This window comes from Anser anser (assembly GCF_964211835.1).
Source record: "Anser anser genome assembly, chromosome: 20".
Lineage (NCBI taxonomy): Eukaryota > Metazoa > Chordata > Aves > Anseriformes > Anatidae > Anser > Anser anser.
The window spans coordinates 5,887,183-5,906,791 of record NC_139741.1 but is presented as its reverse complement, the minus strand read 5'-3'; the positions used below and the strand labels follow the sequence as shown (position 1 = coordinate 5,906,791).

General features: G+C 49.9%; 1 protein-coding gene and 1 long non-coding RNA gene across 2 annotated transcripts in view; one reads left to right on the top strand and one right to left on the bottom strand.

The window, feature by feature from the left end:
- Positions 1–19,609, bottom strand: part of SLC43A2 (solute carrier family 43 member 2) — a 31,967-nt gene that overhangs the window by 5,708 nt on the left and 6,650 nt on the right. Inside the window, exons 3-13 of the mRNA XM_083806547.1 lie at positions 17,076–17,265; positions 16,040–16,095; positions 15,300–15,376; positions 9,515–9,607; positions 8,585–8,718; positions 7,952–8,154; positions 7,193–7,336; positions 3,831–3,969; positions 3,275–3,407; positions 2,369–2,442; positions 511–634 (exon numbers count right to left, since the gene is read on the bottom strand). Coding sequence (XP_083662673.1) covers positions 511–634; positions 2,369–2,442; positions 3,275–3,407; positions 3,831–3,969; positions 7,193–7,336; positions 7,952–8,154; positions 8,585–8,718; positions 9,515–9,607; positions 15,300–15,376; positions 16,040–16,095; positions 17,076–17,265 — 1,367 coding nt within the window. The remainder of the gene's footprint in view (positions 1–510; positions 635–2,368; positions 2,443–3,274; positions 3,408–3,830; positions 3,970–7,192; positions 7,337–7,951; positions 8,155–8,584; positions 8,719–9,514; positions 9,608–15,299; positions 15,377–16,039; positions 16,096–17,075; positions 17,266–19,609) is intronic.
- Positions 10,021–12,817, top strand: LOC310884589. The gene is made up of 2 exons (XR_014574294.1): positions 10,021–10,095; positions 10,754–12,817. It is a non-coding gene; the product is annotated as an uncharacterized lncRNA (long non-coding RNA).

Here is a 19,609-nt window from a genome sequence, read left to right as displayed (position 1 = left end):
ACATTCTCCAGGACCACCCATGTTATAGATTCAATGAGCTGTGCAAATACTCTCAGCAAAACACCACACATTAGCCCTACCCACAATAGCCACTTGGCTTTCCTGGCATTAGCATCAACAGACCAAAATTTACTGAACTTCAGATCTTATAGGTCTCAAGAGCACAGAGAATTTCTTTTACATTTGAGGGCCTGACAGATTCACTCACTTTTACCTTACAAATTTCGGCTCCCCATGCAAACTGCTCACAAGAAGCACCCCAGCAGCCTTCTCCCTTCCTCCCAGGAAGGGGAACCTCCTAAAGGTTAATGACGTTCCCTCCCAGGGCCTCATTACTTACACGCAAAAGGGTCTCCTGGATGGCACCAAGGTAACAGCAGACTAAGAGACATGCAAAATTCCTGCTGTTTATAGCCTCGGTCCATGCACAGGAGTGCTTTTATTTTCAAAGAAATGAGCCCAAACCATCTTCGCCACTGAGCCTGCATATTAAATTTGAGAAGAACTTGCCCAGAGAGGGTCTCCTTCCAAAGGTCCTGTCAATGCCATAAACAGAGGCTGCTGCAGAAGGGCGAAAAGGGCACTGATCAACGACTGCAACCCTGTCAAGCTGCCGAACTGAGTAGAGGGGTATCTGTCAACAGAAAAAGCAACAGCATTATTATACGTCACCTTGACTGTTCACATCACCCCGATCAGGTTACATTCCCAGTAGACTAACACAACAGAGCACAGTCCCAAGAGAGGCATAATACGAAGAACAACTCTCTCCTGGACTTATGTACAACTCTCTCTTATTCTAGAGTTTTTAGTTATACTTGGTGGTAAGCACAGTGATCTGTAGTCCAGAATCCATCTGGTGACAGGGCCAAAGGCTTCCTCTCCAGACTCTTCTCATCCTGAATTCTCAAATTTAAGAAATACCAGATCCAGCACTTATTTTGTTTTGCAGTTGTACCGTAAGACAGATGGAAGTGCTTATACAGCTACTACTCCTGTTGCAAAGGGAGAAGAGTGTTGACATTTACTAGTTAAAAGCATGGCCTCTTTATCCAGATGACAGCATTTGCAGCTATGCAATCATTTTCATCTGGCCATAACAATTTGCTCCCTTTAGAAGTGAGTGAAACCTGCACAACAGGTTAGCGTGTGTTTTCCTTTTTAGAGGACAAGTCTGATCCCATGTCAAATTAAACAATACTGTTGACTGGAAAGTGCTGAATATCAGATACTACTAATGGAAAAATAAATCTCAGGAACAGTCTAACATCTGTCTCTTTTCACAACTGAGCAGGGTTTAAAAAAGGTCAGGTTAAACTAAGCTTAGAAAGAAAAATGGATCAAAACCTTCCAACACTCAAAGAAGTCACATTCAAAGCAAAAATACCTCGCTCCAAGAAGTTGGAGAGAGTTGCAATGGTCAAACAGGGTTAGTTTATGTACAAGCTGATATGTACACCAACAGACATTTACCTTGCCCAGGACAAATATCTTTTGCTTCTAGCTGCCATGGAACCGAAAATTTATGTGTTTTTGAAGCAGAGCCTCAGATGGGTTTCCTAATCTGGATTGCCCAGACACTGGGACCAAAACCTTTTCACAGATGGAGCCTGGGAAGCCCCCATATGTGGAGATATTCAAACCCCAAGTGGATGCAGTGCTAGACAACCTGCTCTAGCTGACCCTGCTTGAGCAGGAGGGCTGGACAAGATGGTCTCAAGAGGTCACTTCCCACCTCAACAATTCTGTGATTCTCCGAAAGAAAACAGCTTCTTTCTGTCCCTCTGTTCAGCCACTCAGGACAGAGGGGCAGATCTGTTTTCAAAACGAAAAACACTGCTTACTAAGGAAGAGAGCATTTAGATTCAGCTATCGATAACTTTGATAAGTTGGAAACAAGACGCATGATCCATCCTGGGAAAGGGAGTAGGCTTCACTAATGGCATCTTGAGCAATGCTTTACCCGTGTAATTTCAGAGCAGACCAGAAGCAATGTACTCAATTATGTTAATGTTTTACCTGGACCCATGCACATAGCTACTCATTATAAGACAAAAAAAGCCTTGAATTCTTACTATATAACCTCAGTGTCAATAGCCTAGTCTCACCTGCAGCCCATATACAGCTGTGCCTGTCTCCTCGCAGTAGCTATGCCAAAGGGGTTAGTTGTTTCCGAGCAGGGAAAGCATCAACTAGGACTTCAGTCCAGCTACTGTCATGCCCAGCGGTGACTGGGGAAACAAGTTGCATCATTATTCCCCTCTGACCGCAAAGACTTCACTTCCTGATCTCCCTCTCACCTGGGCAGCTTATCACCCCAAACCAGTTTATCTGGCCAGCCACATGCTATAGGTGAGCAGAGACTTACACAGCTGCGTAGAGGCCTCCCACCGCTGAGTGGATGAATCCTCTCACGATTGTGTGCAAAATGAAGGAAAGAATCTGGAAAGAGAAGCAGAAAACGTCAGGTGCTAGGTGCCAAGGTGTGCCAGACCCCAACACACAACCAATCCTAAAAAGTATTCTCCTTTCTAGTACAAAGGGGGGATCGAGCAGTGAAGAACCCAAACCTGAAGGTTGGCACAAGGAAAAAAATTGTAGATGGCACTGTTGCAAGGGCATGTCCCCAGCAAACTGTAGTCAGGGTCACGATACTCTTCTTTTTATTGAGTCCATTGCCAATTTAGTTAATTTTCCACAAGTTATTGCAGACAATATGCAAATATGAGCAAATGACGTCTGCTTGCCTACATCATCAAGGCATGTTTGAGTATGGCATAAAATCACTGAACTCCTCTGCCAAAAACAGGTGGTGCCACAAAATAAATATTTTAACAGGTTTATAATCCCACGGGTACCACTGGGCATAGCATCTGATGCAGAAATAACCTGCTGTATACATCGGCGTCATGCTTCTTACAGCAAATTTCCTGACAGTCAGCAGCTTAAATCAAGCCCAGGTTAAATGCACGGGCACTGCTAAGAGGATCTCAGTAGGAAAGTATTTGCGGTTACAGAGCTCAGCTGCACGAATTCCAAGTGTGTATAAACTGAAGGTCAACTGACGTTTTAACTATAATTGCTTCTTTAGGTTATGGTATTGTTTGTTTCAGCATTAAGGCTGGGGTTCCCAAAGCAGCACAGAGGTCTCCCAGCGGTGCCAGTAAGCCCTTCCGCCACCAGCTGGTTCTGCTGGTTTGCAGGACCTCCCAGCACCGTCCTGTCTATCGCTTTGCCAGCCCCTTCAGCACACCCATCCGTTTGACCTATTCACCTGCAATGGTAGATTAGGAATGAGACAGGTGACTCCGAATCCAACCAGCAGGACATTTGTGAATGCAAAGGCATTGGTGGCATTGGTGATTTTCTGGATCTGACGATCACGTTTTTTCTTTTTCTTGTCACCTCTGGAACAATAGCAAAACCTATGTTACAAAAAGCACTTTCAGCAGCTACTGAAACTCATAACAAGGTTCTCCATGTCTCACATCAACTCTAAACCATTTGGCTAGAGGTCTGGCTAGGGAGACGGTGGGATCTCCATCAGCAGAAACTGAGGAACATTTGGGCAATTAAGTGCTGTTGCTGTTACTTTAACTGTTACACTAGAAGTAAAGTCTGAGCCTCCTTGCTACAACTTAAATTTGCTCCTCTTGACTGATCTTAGGGGACATGGAAGATCCTTTCCTCTTTGCAATTATTAGGTTATCAAGTCTTCCTTCAGGCTCTTTTTTCTATACTGATGGACCGATATTCGTTTCGGTCTTCTATCACAAAACACAGGGGGCCTGCTACGTGGCTGCATGTCCCGAGTGGCGCACACTACGCACTGCTCAGCGTTGCTCTCCTCGTTCTCTTCTGAGCCATCATCGCATTCTTTCAGCCGCCAGTCCATGATGTACCCGATCACGGGCGCCGTCAGCAAGCACAGCAGTTGCAGTACCCCAAAAATGGAAGTGTAGAGACTCACTGCAGGGGAAAAAAAAAAAGAAAAAAAAAAAGGTTTTTTGAAAAGTGTCAGTCCAAGTGGTACCGTAGCAGTAACAGGAGATGCCTTGGTCATCTCCTCTCCTGCCTTGCTGTGAGCTCCAGCTGTATCTTCTCCAGCTCAGAAGCTCCAGCAAGGACAAGCCAGGCTGGGAAGGTGAGGTCTAACCCATTTTGTGCAGAAAGGACAAGTTTGGAAATGTGTATGCGGAGGGAAATCTGCAGCAAGAAATACAGCACCTGAGAGCAATCATTAAAACTTCAACCTGATGAAAATTCCCCACGTGTTAAACATGGGAGAAGTGTCTACACGGCTCTCTAGGGGAAAGCTGATGCCAGCAGGCTTAGAAGAGACCCTCCCCTCCTGTTCTATATAGTTCCCCCACCCCACAATGCTTTTTCCACTTCCTCTCTGCAGCCCACGTGATGGATTTGAAGGCATCGCACAGAAGGGCCGGTGAGTCACGGCGTACCACAGCTCTGAAATAAGGATGTGATTCTGAAACTGCCCATCTCAGCAGAGAGTCCTCACAATTTACAGCACCGTAAGCAAAACACAGCCGAAACGAATTTGAGTTTGTCCCTCCCGACACATTTCAAGAGCTCTCCAAAGCAGTACAGCCATGACTTATACCAAAATCAAGGTGGTAATTAAGAGAAGTTCCCAACAAGCTTTTCTCTCATATACAGTTGTAGCAAACCTCATCAGGGCCGCCTCGTGGTGCCCAGGCATGGCACCAGGTTACCCCTTCCTGCCTCCAGCTGCTGGCCAGGTCCTTGCAAGAGGAACTTCCAGCTCCAACCTCTGAACTCACATTCCTGCCCCCGTTACCTCCAGACAAGCAGGCCCTGATGTGGCCTCACATCCCATCTCATGATAACAACTGCCGGAGCCAAAAGAGACAGGTGGCATCACCCTCTACAAACACTCCTGAAGCTGATTTGCTCTTGTCTGGTTATTTTTTAATAGAGGGTAAGAAGCGAGTCACGCTGTCAAGCTTTGTCTCTCCATGCTATTCTGAGCACTTAATCTTGGGCTCTAAACACCGACAGCAGAAGCCAAATTCAGGCGGGGAATGAAGTTTATGGGGACAGTGAGAGAAGAGAAAGAAGGACTGTGTTTGCTACAGGAACAGAGTTTTCTCAGTTTATCAATCATCTTAAAAACTGTTCTTTCCTCAGGATGAAAGAGAACAATTTCTAGCAAATACCAGCAGGTATGGCAGAAGTAAAGGAAACAGAAAGGGTTCACACGTGGGCACAACCCTTTACATCCACTGTCCCACAAGTCATCGCCTCAAACTATCCTGAGCAAGGACCTCATCACAACCGAGTCTTCCACCCGCCCTGGCTCTACCCAAGGTCTCCGAATATTACCAGGTTTGGAAGGAAGATGACAATTTTTGAAAGATGCAGTGAAATTTCAAGTCTCAAACACAACAGCTCTACTCTCCTGCCTTCCTACAACTAAATTAAACGGTCATTTAGAGGGATGCTGAAGGCCCTAGCTTCTCCCCTCCGTCTTTTTGGGGGCTGCAGAAGACAGGTAGCTACAGGCTGACTGCTTTTTCCACCTCCAGGTTTCACAGCAGGTCGAAGTCACCATCCTAATACGCACGGGAAGCAGGACTTTCAAGGACACAGTGCCTCACTGCAGCTTCAAGACTTCACACACTCACTAATTTCCCCCATGTCCTTCTCTCCCGTTCTGTTTCCAGGTATATTTAAGTTCTCTTTGACCACAACAACACTTGCAGGAGTGACTCAACCCTCTTCTTCCCTTGTTGAGTGCTCCAGAGAGCAGCTGCAGGTGGGGGGAGCTCTCTAAATAAATCACATGCAAGTAAACAACAGCGAGGAGAGCGAGAAATCGGAGGAAGAAGCATCCCATCCTCGCCTGATGCACACAGATTACATTTCTAGGGATCTGCATGCGTCTTGGAACTGCTCTCGCAGCCTGACGCTGCTGCAAGCAGACAATACCACTGTTTTGCTGATGCCATGGAAACACCAAGACAGCCGATTGCACTGCGAGCCCGGGCTGCATTCGGGGGGAGGAGGGGGAAAAATGGGAAGAAATCTCAAAGGTGGCATAGAAAAACAAATCACCCAAGAGGCACAATCCCTTTTTTTTTTTTTTTTTCCAAGTACAGAGCTTGATCTAAACAGAATTGGCAGCATAAATAGTTAATATTAATCCTAAAATACTGGGGCGAGGGGGGGGGGATAACTAGAGCAAGCCAGGGTAAAAAAAGGAAAAAAAAAATCAGAGCAAAAGAGTTACAAGGTAAGCAGAAAAGTGAGCTGTGTTGGGAAAGGTAGGCAGCGTGAAGTTTGTCCTGTTTACTGTTTAATGTCTAAATTGGCTCTTGAGCCAGGAGATAAAGAGCTGAATGCTGCAGGCTGTCAAAGGCCCAAGAAACAAAGCAATTCAGGGAATGCCAGGGCACTTGGAGTTTCCTTCCCTCCCCCAGAGCTCACTCCTGTTTTCAGAGGAGTGCCTCTTGATTTATCAGCTTCATGCAATCCAGATTTAACAAGTTCAAACTGGATCTTACTACAGAGGACAGAAAAAAAAAAAAAAGGCTAAGCCTTGTTTTGCAATCCCGGGTATTTTCAACAACAGTAAACTAATGTACTCTTTCCTGTTTGCTCCATGTACTGAATCAGAGCTATAAATACAGCCGAGTCCAGTGCAGCGAGCACCCCTGAGCCTCCCCAGCTCACAGCAAGCTACACAAAACAGCAGTGACTTCACTTCTCCCACCCCTGTTTGGGACGAGACACCTACTCCAACCATTAGTCATGAGAGTCAGCTGCTCTGCACTTTGTGCTTGCTTAGGATAAGCAAAGCAAATACCTGATGAAATAGGTTTCCCAGTGGAAAAAAAAAAAGTTATCACAGGCCATCCTGAGAGGCTACTTTCAACAAGTTATCTGGAGGAATAGCATGGACTAGTATTTAAAAGACACCGGGCTAAAATTAGCTTGACATTCAAGTGCCTGCCTCGCTGCCCCTCCGTCCTGGGCCAGGTCCAGCCCTCCACTAGACCCTACCAGCAGCTGCTGGCCGCACTCTGACACCAGTAAGTGCTGTACACGGTGTATTTGCTGAGTAATCAGGCACACTGGCCTCTTGCAAGGCCCGAGTCTGGGTCAGCTTCCCGTTCCAAGGAAGCAGATAAAAGCCTCTAGGTTACCTTACCTTGATCTTCATCTCCAGACAGAAACTCAAGGATGGTATTCATGGCCCCCATGTAGAAGATGAGCCGCAGCTGAGTGACACACATGGTGATGAGGCTGAGCAGCAAGATGGGACTGAAGACACTCTTCATGAAGGAGGGAGAAGCTGCAGAAGGAATAACAGAGTCTCTAAGGAAGGCAATATACCCTTCTAAATGGGCACGTCTTCAGAAGAGGCTGTGGTTAGCAGGTTTTCTAGCTAGTCATTTCAACACGGTGTGCCTGTGGCGGCTCCAAGAAGTTTACTGGTAGCAACTGTCTAGTGCTTTACAAACGTCCTTAATGAGTGGCAATAGCTGCTGGGAGTTTGGCTACCGCTAACTGGAGCGAGGAAGCCTCACCTAATTCTGTGGATTAGAGTGAAAAGGAAACTTTAAGCCATTTGCTTTAGCCATACCACTGGGTAAGGAAGGCTTGGTGATGGCAGCAGTCGGTCTAAGAGGTGGCAGTGACCAACTACACTGTCCTTCTGCAGCCATACCCGTACCCGTGGTGTTGTCCCCACCACTGGCAACGACATACCGTGTGTTTAGGCAGGCGTACACTAACAGGATTCCTTATATAACTAAACTTGTATTTAGATAACGGTGGCTGGCATGTGGCCCTGGCAGCACATGGATCACGTATCACACTATCTGATAAAAACAGGTCTGGAGCGAAGCAGAGAGGCCGCCGGCCTTCTGCCAGAGCAAGCATCCCCGGGGCACCCAGGGAACCACACCTGAGCTGTCGGGCTGGCACTTCACTTCCAGGTCCACCGTGGACAGACAGAGCTTGTTGTTCTCTTGCAAGGCTGTCAGCTCCTTGGGGCCCTTCATGGAGCTCCCCACACTGAGGCGGCGTCCCACGGTCGTGACTTGCTTGTAGAACTGCTTCCCGGTGATTTTGTGGTCAAATCCCAGCCAGCTGAACTTTATTTTCACCCTGTTGGGAAGTAAAGAGAATGAGAGCTGCAACACGGGGTAGGGAACCAGAGGCAGCAGAGTTGCAGAAATCAGCCTACGTGTGGATTCATGGCACTAGTTTTCATCTACAAACCCACAAATGGTCTGGATCCAGAGCACGCAGAGATATAGGCCCTGGGCCAGTTTGGTGTAGGTCAGCATAGAAACGCTTATTGCTACTGGCAGATTGTTTTCTTCATGACTCCTATGCTTTGGAAGGTTCAATTTCCACAGATATTCACCAGTAGAGATAAAAATCTAATGGCAGACATAAATCCTCAACCTCAGAAGAAATGGCAGCAATAAACAACATGCAAAGGAACTCCCTGCCCATTCCTCTGTATTAGCTGTGCCACCACTTTCTAGAGAAGAATGGGATTAGCCCCAGGGCTAATCTAAATGATGCTTACGTATAGTCCATATCTTCTGGTCCTGGGAAAGGCTCCAGTGGCCAGTTGAAGAAACAGTTGAGGAAAACCAGTCCTGCACAGCTTGCCCAGACAAGTAGAATGAGGATGAAGGAGACCCCAAAGTCATATATAACCTACAAAGCACAAGGAAATATGGTTTTGGCTGTAAGGCCAGGAAGATCTTCAATATTCTTAGAATACTGTCTGAAAGGATGTTGTGGAAAAGAACACACTACATGTAAAACAGCTTGGAGAGAGCTGTATATGCACATCTTTAACAACAACTACAGCGACAACAGGACCTCCAGCTGGAATAGCATGCAGCTGCATCACAAATGGCCGCCAAAGGTTTTCACCAAGGACCTTCTCCTTGGAAAGCCAACAGGAGCTTCCCTACACCCTTGGAAAGGGCCTTGTTTTACTGTGTCTCTCTTACTCTGGCTCTGCAGCAAGCCATCGCTGGTTCAGAACTGCTAGGGACCACCAAGGCAGCCCAAGTGACACTCTCTTCTCTTCCCTCAATGCAGTTTGCTAGCTCTGAAGTGCTCAAAGCCAACCACTGGCGACAATCAAACAGGTGAAGTACACACATGTATTAAAAATACACATAAATAATACCTGGAGTCTTTTTTTTTTTTTAAATAAAACAGACTTTCATTAAAAAGTAATCATCTCTTCATTTTTCCTTACTGAACACCCTTAAAATCTTACGGTGTGTTAGCAAACAGACAATTCTCTCTACAGTATTCATTGAGTTCTTGAGACAGGCACTTGGGAAGTCTTTAAACACACACAGGAACTGAATCTCGTAAAAGCATCTCTAAAAAAGCGCTTTAACAGTTAGTCCCTCTTTCTTTCCACATTATTGCTAAATGGTGCAAAACCCCGGCACAACAGCACCAGGAATGAGTCACGGTCCCACAGCCTCACCTTGATTCCTGGAAAGGTCACAGCAGAGGAAGCATAGGAGCCAATCATCAGAGCAATGAACGTGGAACGAAGGTCACCAAACATGTTGGGCAGCTGGGGGGAGAAAAATCGGTTGAAACAGGTTGCTGTTGGGAAGGGAAGACGAGGCAAGAAGAGGGAAGGAGGCTCTCTCGAGAAGATATTGGCATTTAGGATCAGGACTTCTGGATACCAGAGCCTGAAGAAAACAGTTTTCTTCCAGAACGGCTCAGCTCTTCAGCACAGTACCCTGCAGGTTGCAGTGGTGTCTCCAGTGTCAGGGAATGTCCACAATCCAAGATTTATGCGCTTAATGATACTGCTTCCTTCCAGACTGACAGCATGCTTTGCATTGGTCACCTTTAGCACAGGATTGTTTGTTCCAGCCCTTGTGCTTTCTTTGAGTTCCTTTCCCCGAGGCTACAGCCACCACCTCTTTTCCTTTCCAAAAATATACGCTCGAGTTCTCTGCCAGTCACCCTCCTTTTAGGCAAGAGCTGCTAGACACGGGCTGCGATAGCTGAACGATCTCCAACACACCCCGCGACACCTCGAACTGCCAGGTTTGCTTACACACCTTGGGTCAGCACCCAAATCTTTGCGGTAGATCAGAAAGCTCCCGTTATAACAAGAAGGAACAGGGACAAAGACGAACTGCTTTGCTAGGTCCCCCTGTGCCGGCAGGCTCTCTGCAAGGGAGACCCGGCTCCTATCGGGTGCGACGTGCGACGGCATCACCGAGAGCAGACGGGGCTGGTTCTGCAAGGAGCTGTTGGGAAAGCAAAGCTCTCGGCGGGGCAGCGAGGAGCACCTCACGCAGCAGTTCAGCCAGCTCAGCAGCTCTCCCCAGACTGCCTCTCCAGCCCTTGTTTCCACTCGGGACCCGAAAGCAAAGCTGAGCAGGCAGAAAAAGCCCCGAGACCTTCCCGCTCATGGGAAAGGAGGAACTTCCCATTTTTCTACACCAGCCTGCTAGCTGAAAATCATGGGAGAGGTCCTGAAGTTGTAGGGTACAGAGAGCTGAGCTGAGACCTCCTGAAGCTGCTCAGAGGGCAGAGGTGCTGCTTCAGGCAGCCAGATTTCCCTCCCGCCTCCTTTTCAGGTCGACTCCCCAAATTCACTTGGGCATCACCACCACGTCAGCCTCGGGGGGCCTTTAAGCCAGGCACTGTGGGTGCCTTCTAGGACTGAAAGCCTAACCAGCGTTTTATCTGTTTTCAGACACAGCTGAACAAAATGATTCAGAGAATATTGGAGCCTGAGCAAGCAAATGCTCTCATCGCATTCCCGTTTCGCTGCTGGAAAACAAATCCATCTTTCCCAGGAGCAGCATATAAGGCAAGCGAATCTGGCTTGTGTCACGGTGGGACCAGCGTGTTTACAGCACAAGTATTCCTGCGCAGGAACACTCCAGGATCCATCTGGCTGTTTATCATCTCCCTGTCTCACTGCAGAGCTTTCTATGCAGCGCAGCCTCCAGGTCCTTGGATAACCCCAGCCCAGGAACAGCAGCAGCGATGCGCTGAGCCCGATGCTGAGCCCCAAGCAGGCACGGAGGAGGCAGAAAACACCGTGCTCCTCTGCGGCGAGGATCCCCACACCCATCCCCAGATCCCCGCATCCGGGAGCGCTGCCAACAGGCTGCTTTCAGGAGCTGCAGACAGGAAACGGCAAAGGATCCAAAGGTCTGTTACCAGGCTCAAAAATCTCTCCCTGGGAGCGCTGGCCTAAAATACACACCCCAGAAAACTGCATCTGCAGAGCGAAATATCTGCAGGTTGCAGAGGCTGGTTGCCGTCAGCAGGCAGGGCATTTGTTTCATCTCGAATGCCCCAAACCTGAAACAATCCCCAGAAATTACAACAAACAGCTGCTGCTGCTGGGCAGCTCACAAACACAGCTGCTTCTTGGCTCGGGCTGATTTTCCCCGGAGCCCCAGAGATCACAAAAGGCCTTTTTCATAAGCAGACAAGCAGCTCCCAGGTGGATCCTCCTGCTCTGGGGGCTACTGGAGACCTAGAGCAAGCCCAAAAGCAAGCAGCCACGTCTGGGAAACCCGAGTCTGCTTTGCCTCGATGGGGACACAAGTCCTAGAAAGGCTTGAGACTTCCTAAAATCCTATTTGGCACCAAGCAAGTGGCTGGCTTAAAGAAAATTGGATAGAGGAGATTCATTGGGTTGGATAAGATCTTATCAACTGCAACTGCTAACACTGAGCACTGGGGGGGAAAGGAAATCCGAGACTACCTGAGGGGAGGCAAAGAGAAAATAGCCCAGACCCAGACAAAAACCCTCAGACCGCCAGTGCCAGCACTGGCAATGCCTGTGCAGGTCTCCTCTGAAGACCAGCTACCAAAATAACATACGATATTTACTAAGCCATTTTTCCAGCTGTCTTTACAGCAGTGAGCACTGGAAAAATATGAACCCTAGGGACAAGAAAATAATAATTATAAAAATCAAAACACAAAACAAAACAAAACCACAGAGCAAGTAGGCTCTTTGCTTTCCTGCCACCAAAAAGCTCTGATCCTCAGTCTGACCTTACTCCTACAGGCCCGAACAGACTCCTCCATTAATTTCTGCCTGTTCTGGTACGAGCGTCTCAATTCCGGAAGATCTACCATGAAGAAACTCTTATGTCTTCTGTTTAAAGGTCAATAATGCTCAATGTATAATTAACTTTATGCCCTGTCTGAAAGATACTAACTGAATTTTGCCATACCATAGCTATTTTTTCCTGGAGTCCTTTATTACAGGTTTGCAATCCTAAACTGATAAAATCACTTCCTCGTTTCCTCTTGCAGATGATTTTCTCCTCATCTACCCTATAGCGAGTTTAAAACCTTCAATTAGTTTTACGATTTTTCAGCTTTTCCCTGGAGACAGTCCCTATGCAAAAGATACCACAAAAACCACCACAGTGGCATTACCAAACCCAGTGTCCCTCCTTCTTGAAAGAACAGTGGAAAAAAGTCAAGGGACTGAGAACTGGAAAACATTGTTTTGCCTATCAGGAGGTATATTTGGAAATATTACAGACAACAAAAATCTGTTCTCCAGGAAAGCCTCAATCTGCCCGCTTTGTCCGAGGCATATGGAAATTCCTGTTCCTGTTCTCCAACAAAAGACCCCAGAGCCCTAAATACTGCTAATATTTCCGAGCAGAGAAGGTTCCCTAAGCAGAGATCCCCCCCGCCCCGACCAAAGGGTGCTGTTTGCAGCAGAAAATAAGAGCAAAGCAGCTGTAATTCTTTGAAAGGAAAACAGGACAGAAAACAATCTATAAAAGGCTCTTTGTGGTAATTTATCACACATGTTTATTTCTTTGCATGAAATAGCTCTGGAGCAGAACCAGTGCCAGATTCCTGTGTTGCTGTCAGAGCCACCAATACGGATCTGTTTCCATTTCCAATCTCCCCTTATATTGGCTAAGACCGAGTCACGAGGCAGAAATCTCCCCTCTGCATTTTAACAGCAGGCACAGCCTGACCTTGTTCCCAGAAGCGGGAACACCGCCGCTCTCTTGCTTGCTCCCCCTCCTCCCCGAGCCGCAGCGCCCGGCGCAGGCAGCCTGGCCCTGCAGGGTGCCACGCGCTGCCGGCAAACCCCGGGGACTTGTTGCTGAAAAACCCTTCAAATCCAAGAGGCACGCTTCGTGGGGCACTGCCTGGGCTGCAGTCCCGTTTGTCCCCTTCCCTAAACCCTTGCAGAAGACCATCAGACCCCGCCGTGCCCACGCATGCGGGTGGCCCCATCACCCAAAAAAGTGCCCGACCGTGGCCACCCTGCCACCGAGCAGCCACCCTGGGGTGGCACGGGACCAGCTCATGCACCAGCGGGTTTGACCCATTTCCTAGGGCGTTCCAGGTCGCTGGCTGGATGAGGAAGTCACTTCGCTTCGACTCGTGCGCGATCAGCAGCCGGCGCCAGCCAGAACGAGCCCACTTGGCACCGGGTGCTGATTCCCGCTCGCTGCCTCCGTGCAATGACCTGCCGTCCCCACGTCCCTCCCTCACCATCCCCAGGGGCCACGGCTGGAAAGGACCCACAAGAGATCCTCGTGTCGCCAAGGAAGGTGACTCGAGTCATGAACTGTGGCTCGCAAGCAGAGCCATGCAAGGACACGGCGGCGAGCTGCTGGCGAGCAAAACACACGCGCTTGTAAGTCATCGGCCGCAGCAACGCCGTGGTGCAGGAGAGGTGCTTCCCTCACAGTTTGGACTGTTTTTAATCACTTTTACACGCCTCAGGTGCAGAAATGCCTCTGCGTGGAGGCACGTGCAGCTCTATCTGTGCCTGGATTTGGGGAGTCGAACCTGAGGCCATCCCAGCTCCCCGCAACGCACACCGCTGCCTGGAGGAGCCGGCTCTACCTGCGGTCTCCCTGTGTGAACTCACAGCTCTGCTGCTTGCTCCAGCCCTCCCCGAGGCTTGGATCACTTCTTGGAAGATTTGACCTTTTTCCTGCAGCTGTACTTCCTCTGTGCTGTGAAACTGGCTCGCTAACGAGGGCACTAATAAGTGGCTTTGCTTATTTCTTCTGCTGCTAAAAGCCACGGTACAGCACATCCAGTCTCAGCCCTACCCTTGCCCTTCCTCCTATCATCACCAGTGGCTCAAAAATAATCTGTGACCCCTTAATAACCACCCAGAGAGACAATAACCAAAGCTGGCAGCTGCAGGATGGGAATCCTCTCCTCTCCCCCCACGGTACCAATGTGCTCCTCTCTTCCTTGCTTGTTTTTGAAGCGTGGCAGGATGACATTTGCCCCACAGTTCTTTGGGAGCATGGCCAAGGCTTCCAGTGAAGAACATTACATACAGCCGCGAGACCGACATCTGCACACACTTTTGAAAGCTTTGAATACGAAAGCAACAGCAGCAACAACATCGCAGCGCACGCGGTGATCTCTAAACCCAGCCTCTGCCAAACGTAGGTCTCAGGAGTTCAGCCAGTGCCTAATCCACGTTAAATTAGAGGTAACCTTAACTACGAGTTTAACTTCTAACAGCGAGCCCAAGGTAACGCGGTCCAAATCAGAAAGTTTTCAATCAGTGCTTCCCAGGCTCTTTTCTAGGAGCTTTTCCACCCGGCCCTGGTTCAGCCACACTGACAAGGGTAATGAGGTGGAAAATCAAGCAGCTACTTGGAGAGTGATACCGCTTCTCTCTCCAGGCAACACGAACCCCAAAACGCAGGGACCCAGCTGACGGTTGTTGACCAGTGCTTGTAACACAACCCACGGACTGAACCGACCCACGCAGCTGCGCAGTCAGAGCCAGGGGCATTCAACAGCTCAGCTTTTCTAAGGAAACCTGGAAGGGACTCTCGCCCTTCCGAGAGCAAACACTTTTGTGCTGGAAAACAGTGGGGAAGAGATGCAAAAAGCGCTCGCAAGAAGCTGGTCCTATCCTGCTGCAGGGGTTCTGCACCCTCCTGATGCTTCCCTCAGTTTGTCGAAGCTAAACTGGGCACTGCATGTACAGGCACACAGCAATCTGAGCCCGAGCCAAAAAAACTTCTTTATTTTCACCTCCATCTGAGATGCAAGAGGCAGGTAATAAAGGAATGGAGAAAAAAAGCCTTAGAATAACCAGCTAACACCCAGCCTTTCAGGTAAAAGTGTGACCGACCCTTTGTTCCAAACAAAGCCATGTGCTGCTCGAGCTGCAGGCAAGAGATCCACTTTGTTCCTTCCTGCTAGCCCAGCTCACAGCCACAGTAAGGAATAAAATAAGAGTCAGATGGTAACTCTTTGCTTACCGTGAGCGATGTGAAGGTCATACACATCCCACCAAAGCCATTCAGAGCCAGCGCAATGAATATCAGCACAGACAGAGCTGCAACAGAATAAAAAAAAGCTCAAGAGCCTTTACTGGGGTGGGGAGGGAAAGGAGACCAACAGGCCATCAGGGTTTTGGTCCCAACATGCAAACCTCCGAGGACCAGCCTTGGGACATGCCACATTCCTCCCAGCCCAGCTCATCCCACCAGCACCCATCTCTCCAGCCACACAGCGAGCGAGGGGCTTTTCTCTAGGGAACAGGCTTGTTGATGTAGCTTGTCTGAACGGGTACCAGAAGGGAGATTTACTTGAAGGAATCGGTTCCAAAGTGTACTCGCACTATCTGGTCTTGAGGAGCACGCTCCAGCCATCCCCAGTGAGAAAGCAGATTACACATCACGTGCTATTACCTATTTCCCAACCCTGGAAAAGCCAGGAACTTGCTTGAAATTGCTCCTTACAGCACTTGGCCAAGTGCAAAGCTGAGGGAGACCTGGCTGTCTCAGGCATTTGGCCCTTGCCATGCACTTATGGCTGTAAAACACCAGCCCTCCCCGAGCCACGGAGCCCCCCCAGGCCAGCAGACCCTTGGTTTGTGTCCCCAGCGAGACCCCAGGGCTGCACATGGAGCACGCAGCTCTGTGCACGTTCATCTGCACCCCAAAAATAGGGCCACAGCCCCAAAGCCCTCCCAGCTCGGCACCAAATGCCTACTTACAGTCTGGGTTACTGGCACCATATGCGATCAGCACGCAGGACACAGCGAAGCAGGCGCTGAAAGGGAACCAAAACCATGAGTCCAGCCAGCCTTGCGTGCAATAAATTACACATCCCTCTCCCTCCTCAGCACCTCGTTAAGCCAGCGCTGTGTAATTTATGTAAGGGAGCTGGCGATTTGGAAACAAAAATCCAGGGAAATACCCGAAGATTACAGAGAAGCCTTGCACAAGGGCTGAAGCAGCAACATTCCCTCCCACTGCTCTGGCACAGCTCTTGCCGAACCCAGATGCCCCGCTGCTTTTCCAGCACGCAGCTTGGCCAGTCATCCCCTCGAGGTGACCAAGGACAGCAGCAGCCTTGTTTCTGTGACCCAGCTGCGGTCACAGCTCCTCTCAGGTAGGGTCTGAGTCAGCCTTGCCCTCTTTGTCCCACCCTGCCTACGGGCCAGTTTGGTTTTGGTACAGTTCAGTGCTATAAAACTCAGCGGCGCTGGGGCCCACTGTGCCCAGCAAGCCACATCCTCCCGTGCCATGGCAGAAGCTGCGAGTGACGTTGTTATCGGGGACAGAAAATGACACAGACACCACATGGCACAGAGGGGACCCAGAAAAGGCAGGCAGGACGGGTTTATCTCAAGAGTTAACTCCCCAGCTTGCAAGCTCTGATGTAACATCTTGGTTTTGTGCCTCTCAGGACATAGCTGAAGGGAAAAAGCTAGCTGCTGTGACTCACAAGTGACTCTGCTCTTCCTCCAGGCTCCATCTGGCCGGGAAGCAGGGAGCAACACTGGAGAGCTGAAGCTTGGACACGGAGTCCCAAGCCCTTCCCTTGTGGAGCAACTCGCCGTACAGCACAGCGCCGGCCAAAACCATCCCAGAGCTGCTCTGGCACCCCATACACAGCCAGCAGCTCCCAGACCAATCCCCCATAAGGTTCCTGAGGTTTCAGGGACACACCAAAAGGCACAGCACCCGTCGGCTTCCGATAAAGTGTGAATTTGCCCCTCAGCCCACCCTGGTGCCCAGGACACCGACCTGCCCAGCAGCCGCAGCTTGCGAGGGCCGTACTTGTCCATGACGATGCCCAGGGGCAGCGTGATGGCGCTGAGCAGGAAGGAGCCGATGGTGAAGGCCAGGTTCAGCATCTCGTCCTGGGCGTTGCACGTCGGCCACTTGTGCTCTGCCGCCGTGCTGTTCTCGTGCTCAGGGCTGCCCGTGGAGTTTCCTGCGTGGGACGACAGAGGAGCATCATTGCAGCGTGTTGGGACGGGGCTTGGAGCCAGGCAGGGAAGAGAGGGGCCTCCAAAATAATCTTGATTATTTTGATTGTAATCAGTAAGAAATGGAGAAGGGAGAGAAAAAGAGCAGAAGGACAGGGGACAGCTGACGAGGTCAGCTCGGAGCAAAGGGTGCGCAGGCACCCAGGAACAAGTCTCCCGTGAAGAAGGAGCAGGAGGGCAACAACCTCAGGACAGAGCAGAGCAACCTGAGGACAGAGCCCCATTAATTTATAGAACTACCCTAGTTACAGGGCACTGCCCCAGCAGGACTGGAAGGGACCGAGATAAAAACTAAAGTACTCCTAATCCGGGACTGGCGTGTCATCAAGGATTTTTTCCGAACTAAACTGGAAGTGGTGACTACAGCCAAAGCGGCTATTTTGGGTCCAGATGCCGGGCTGACGAGGCCTGGCACGGAGCTCGGAGGACGAGCCTCCTGCCCTCGCCGCGCGAGGGATGGGGAGGCAGCGGCCACCGCGCTGCCCCAGCCTGGCTGCCCCGCTCCCAGGAGGGCAGGCAGCTCACCTGCCCTCGCCGGTTATTAACGGGTTGATGCATCTTTAGCTTCGACCCCGTAATTAGTTTTTTTTTCTGGTTTTGTTTTTTTTTTTTTCCCAAGTGGGTTTAGGCCACACGGATCAGTTACACCTCTGACTTTCTGCTCTTGACTTGAGGAACTGCGCAGGCAGACTCCCACGCCGAACAGAGCTCGCGTTGTGTAACAGACACAGAAACAGGACGGGGGGGGAAAAAAAAAAGAAAGAAAGAAAAGAAAAAAGAAAGAAGTTCCTTTTCTTCTGCAGCAGCAATTTCACTGGCTCTTGCCACCTCCCCTCCTGTCACAAGCCCATCCCAAGAAGGTTTAAGTGTCCTGCAACAACGTGGGTGCCTTTAGACTTTCGTTAGCCCAGAGCGTTGGTGCGCTCCACCCCTCCTTTGCCCGGCGCTTATCTGACGTTTCGGTAACCTTTGCTGGTATGACAAAGCACTTGCCTTTCTTTTTTTTTTTTTAAACTGCTGCAGCGAGCCAGTGACATAAAGCACTCTTCTCCATATTTAATAATTGATCTGACAAAATTCAATATTAAAGGAAGATTAGAGAGAGGAGTCACCCATGTAACCATCTCTGTGAAGCGAGACCAGAGAAGCTCAGTGCTGGGGTTAATTAGCAGGAATCCCTAATATTCCTAATATTTGAGCAAGGACGCTTGCTGCTTGGTGTGGCTCGTGGTCAGGCTCCCCCCGGCTGCCCGTGCCACCCCATGTCCCCGTCCCACGTCTCCTTCCCTTCCACCCCATTCCCCCCAAGCCCTGGCAGCGACTGGTTTCACCCTGCTTCTCCCAGCTGGCATTTTTCTCTCCTGCTTGCCAAAACAACCCTCCCGGCTCTGTGTCAATCGCAAACAAACCACGGGCCACCTTCCAGACCTTCCAGACGCCAGGTATTAGCAGGAATTCAGACGCTGATATCAGAGGCTTACGGGCTCCTGCAATCCTTCCTCTGCCCCCTCCCAGCCCTCTGGGGAGGATGCGAGGCGTTTCCATTCACACTGCCCCCAGAAACAGCTCTAAGATGGTCTCAAACAGCCTGTGGCAAGCAATGACTGTTTGCTCATTCCCTTTGCTATTTGCTCCTGGTGGATAATTAATCCATCCCTTCCCTTGCCCTGCTAGCCACGGATAGCCAAAGTGACAGACATGTCCCCAAAAGGCCCCGTGCAGAAGCACTCCTTCTGCAGGGAGGATGATGCACTTGAGTCACCTCCTTAGAAATCAGTCCTGGACAGATCTGGGAGCCTCTGTGGCTTCACAACACCTCTAAATCTCTTCACCGATCTTTCCTTCACCATCTCCTCGTGCTGCGGCTCAGGACCCCAAACACCGACGTCCCACAGCATCCCCACGCGGCAGGCAGAGGCGCAGGGCTTCGCCCCCAGCACCAAGGCTTTGGGGCTCTCCGCCGAGATAAGCTCACAGGAAACAGATGTGGTGCGAGGCTGAAGTCGGAAAAACAAGAGGGGTGGTGCGCTGGGGGGGGGGGAAAGACTGACAAAACAGCAGTGATTTCCCTGTGTCAGCACTGTGCGGACACAGCTCCGCTGTGGCGTGGACGAAGGGACGCGGGCAGAGCAGTGACCTTACAGCCGCACACATCGCCAGCAAGTGGATCTCAGACCAGAAATATTCAGCACCGGGAGCTAGATCAGATTAATTGACATTAATATATGGATGCGTATGGTTACAGCGTGACCCCAAGGTGCTCCCGCTGACCACGGGCCCTCCAGCAGC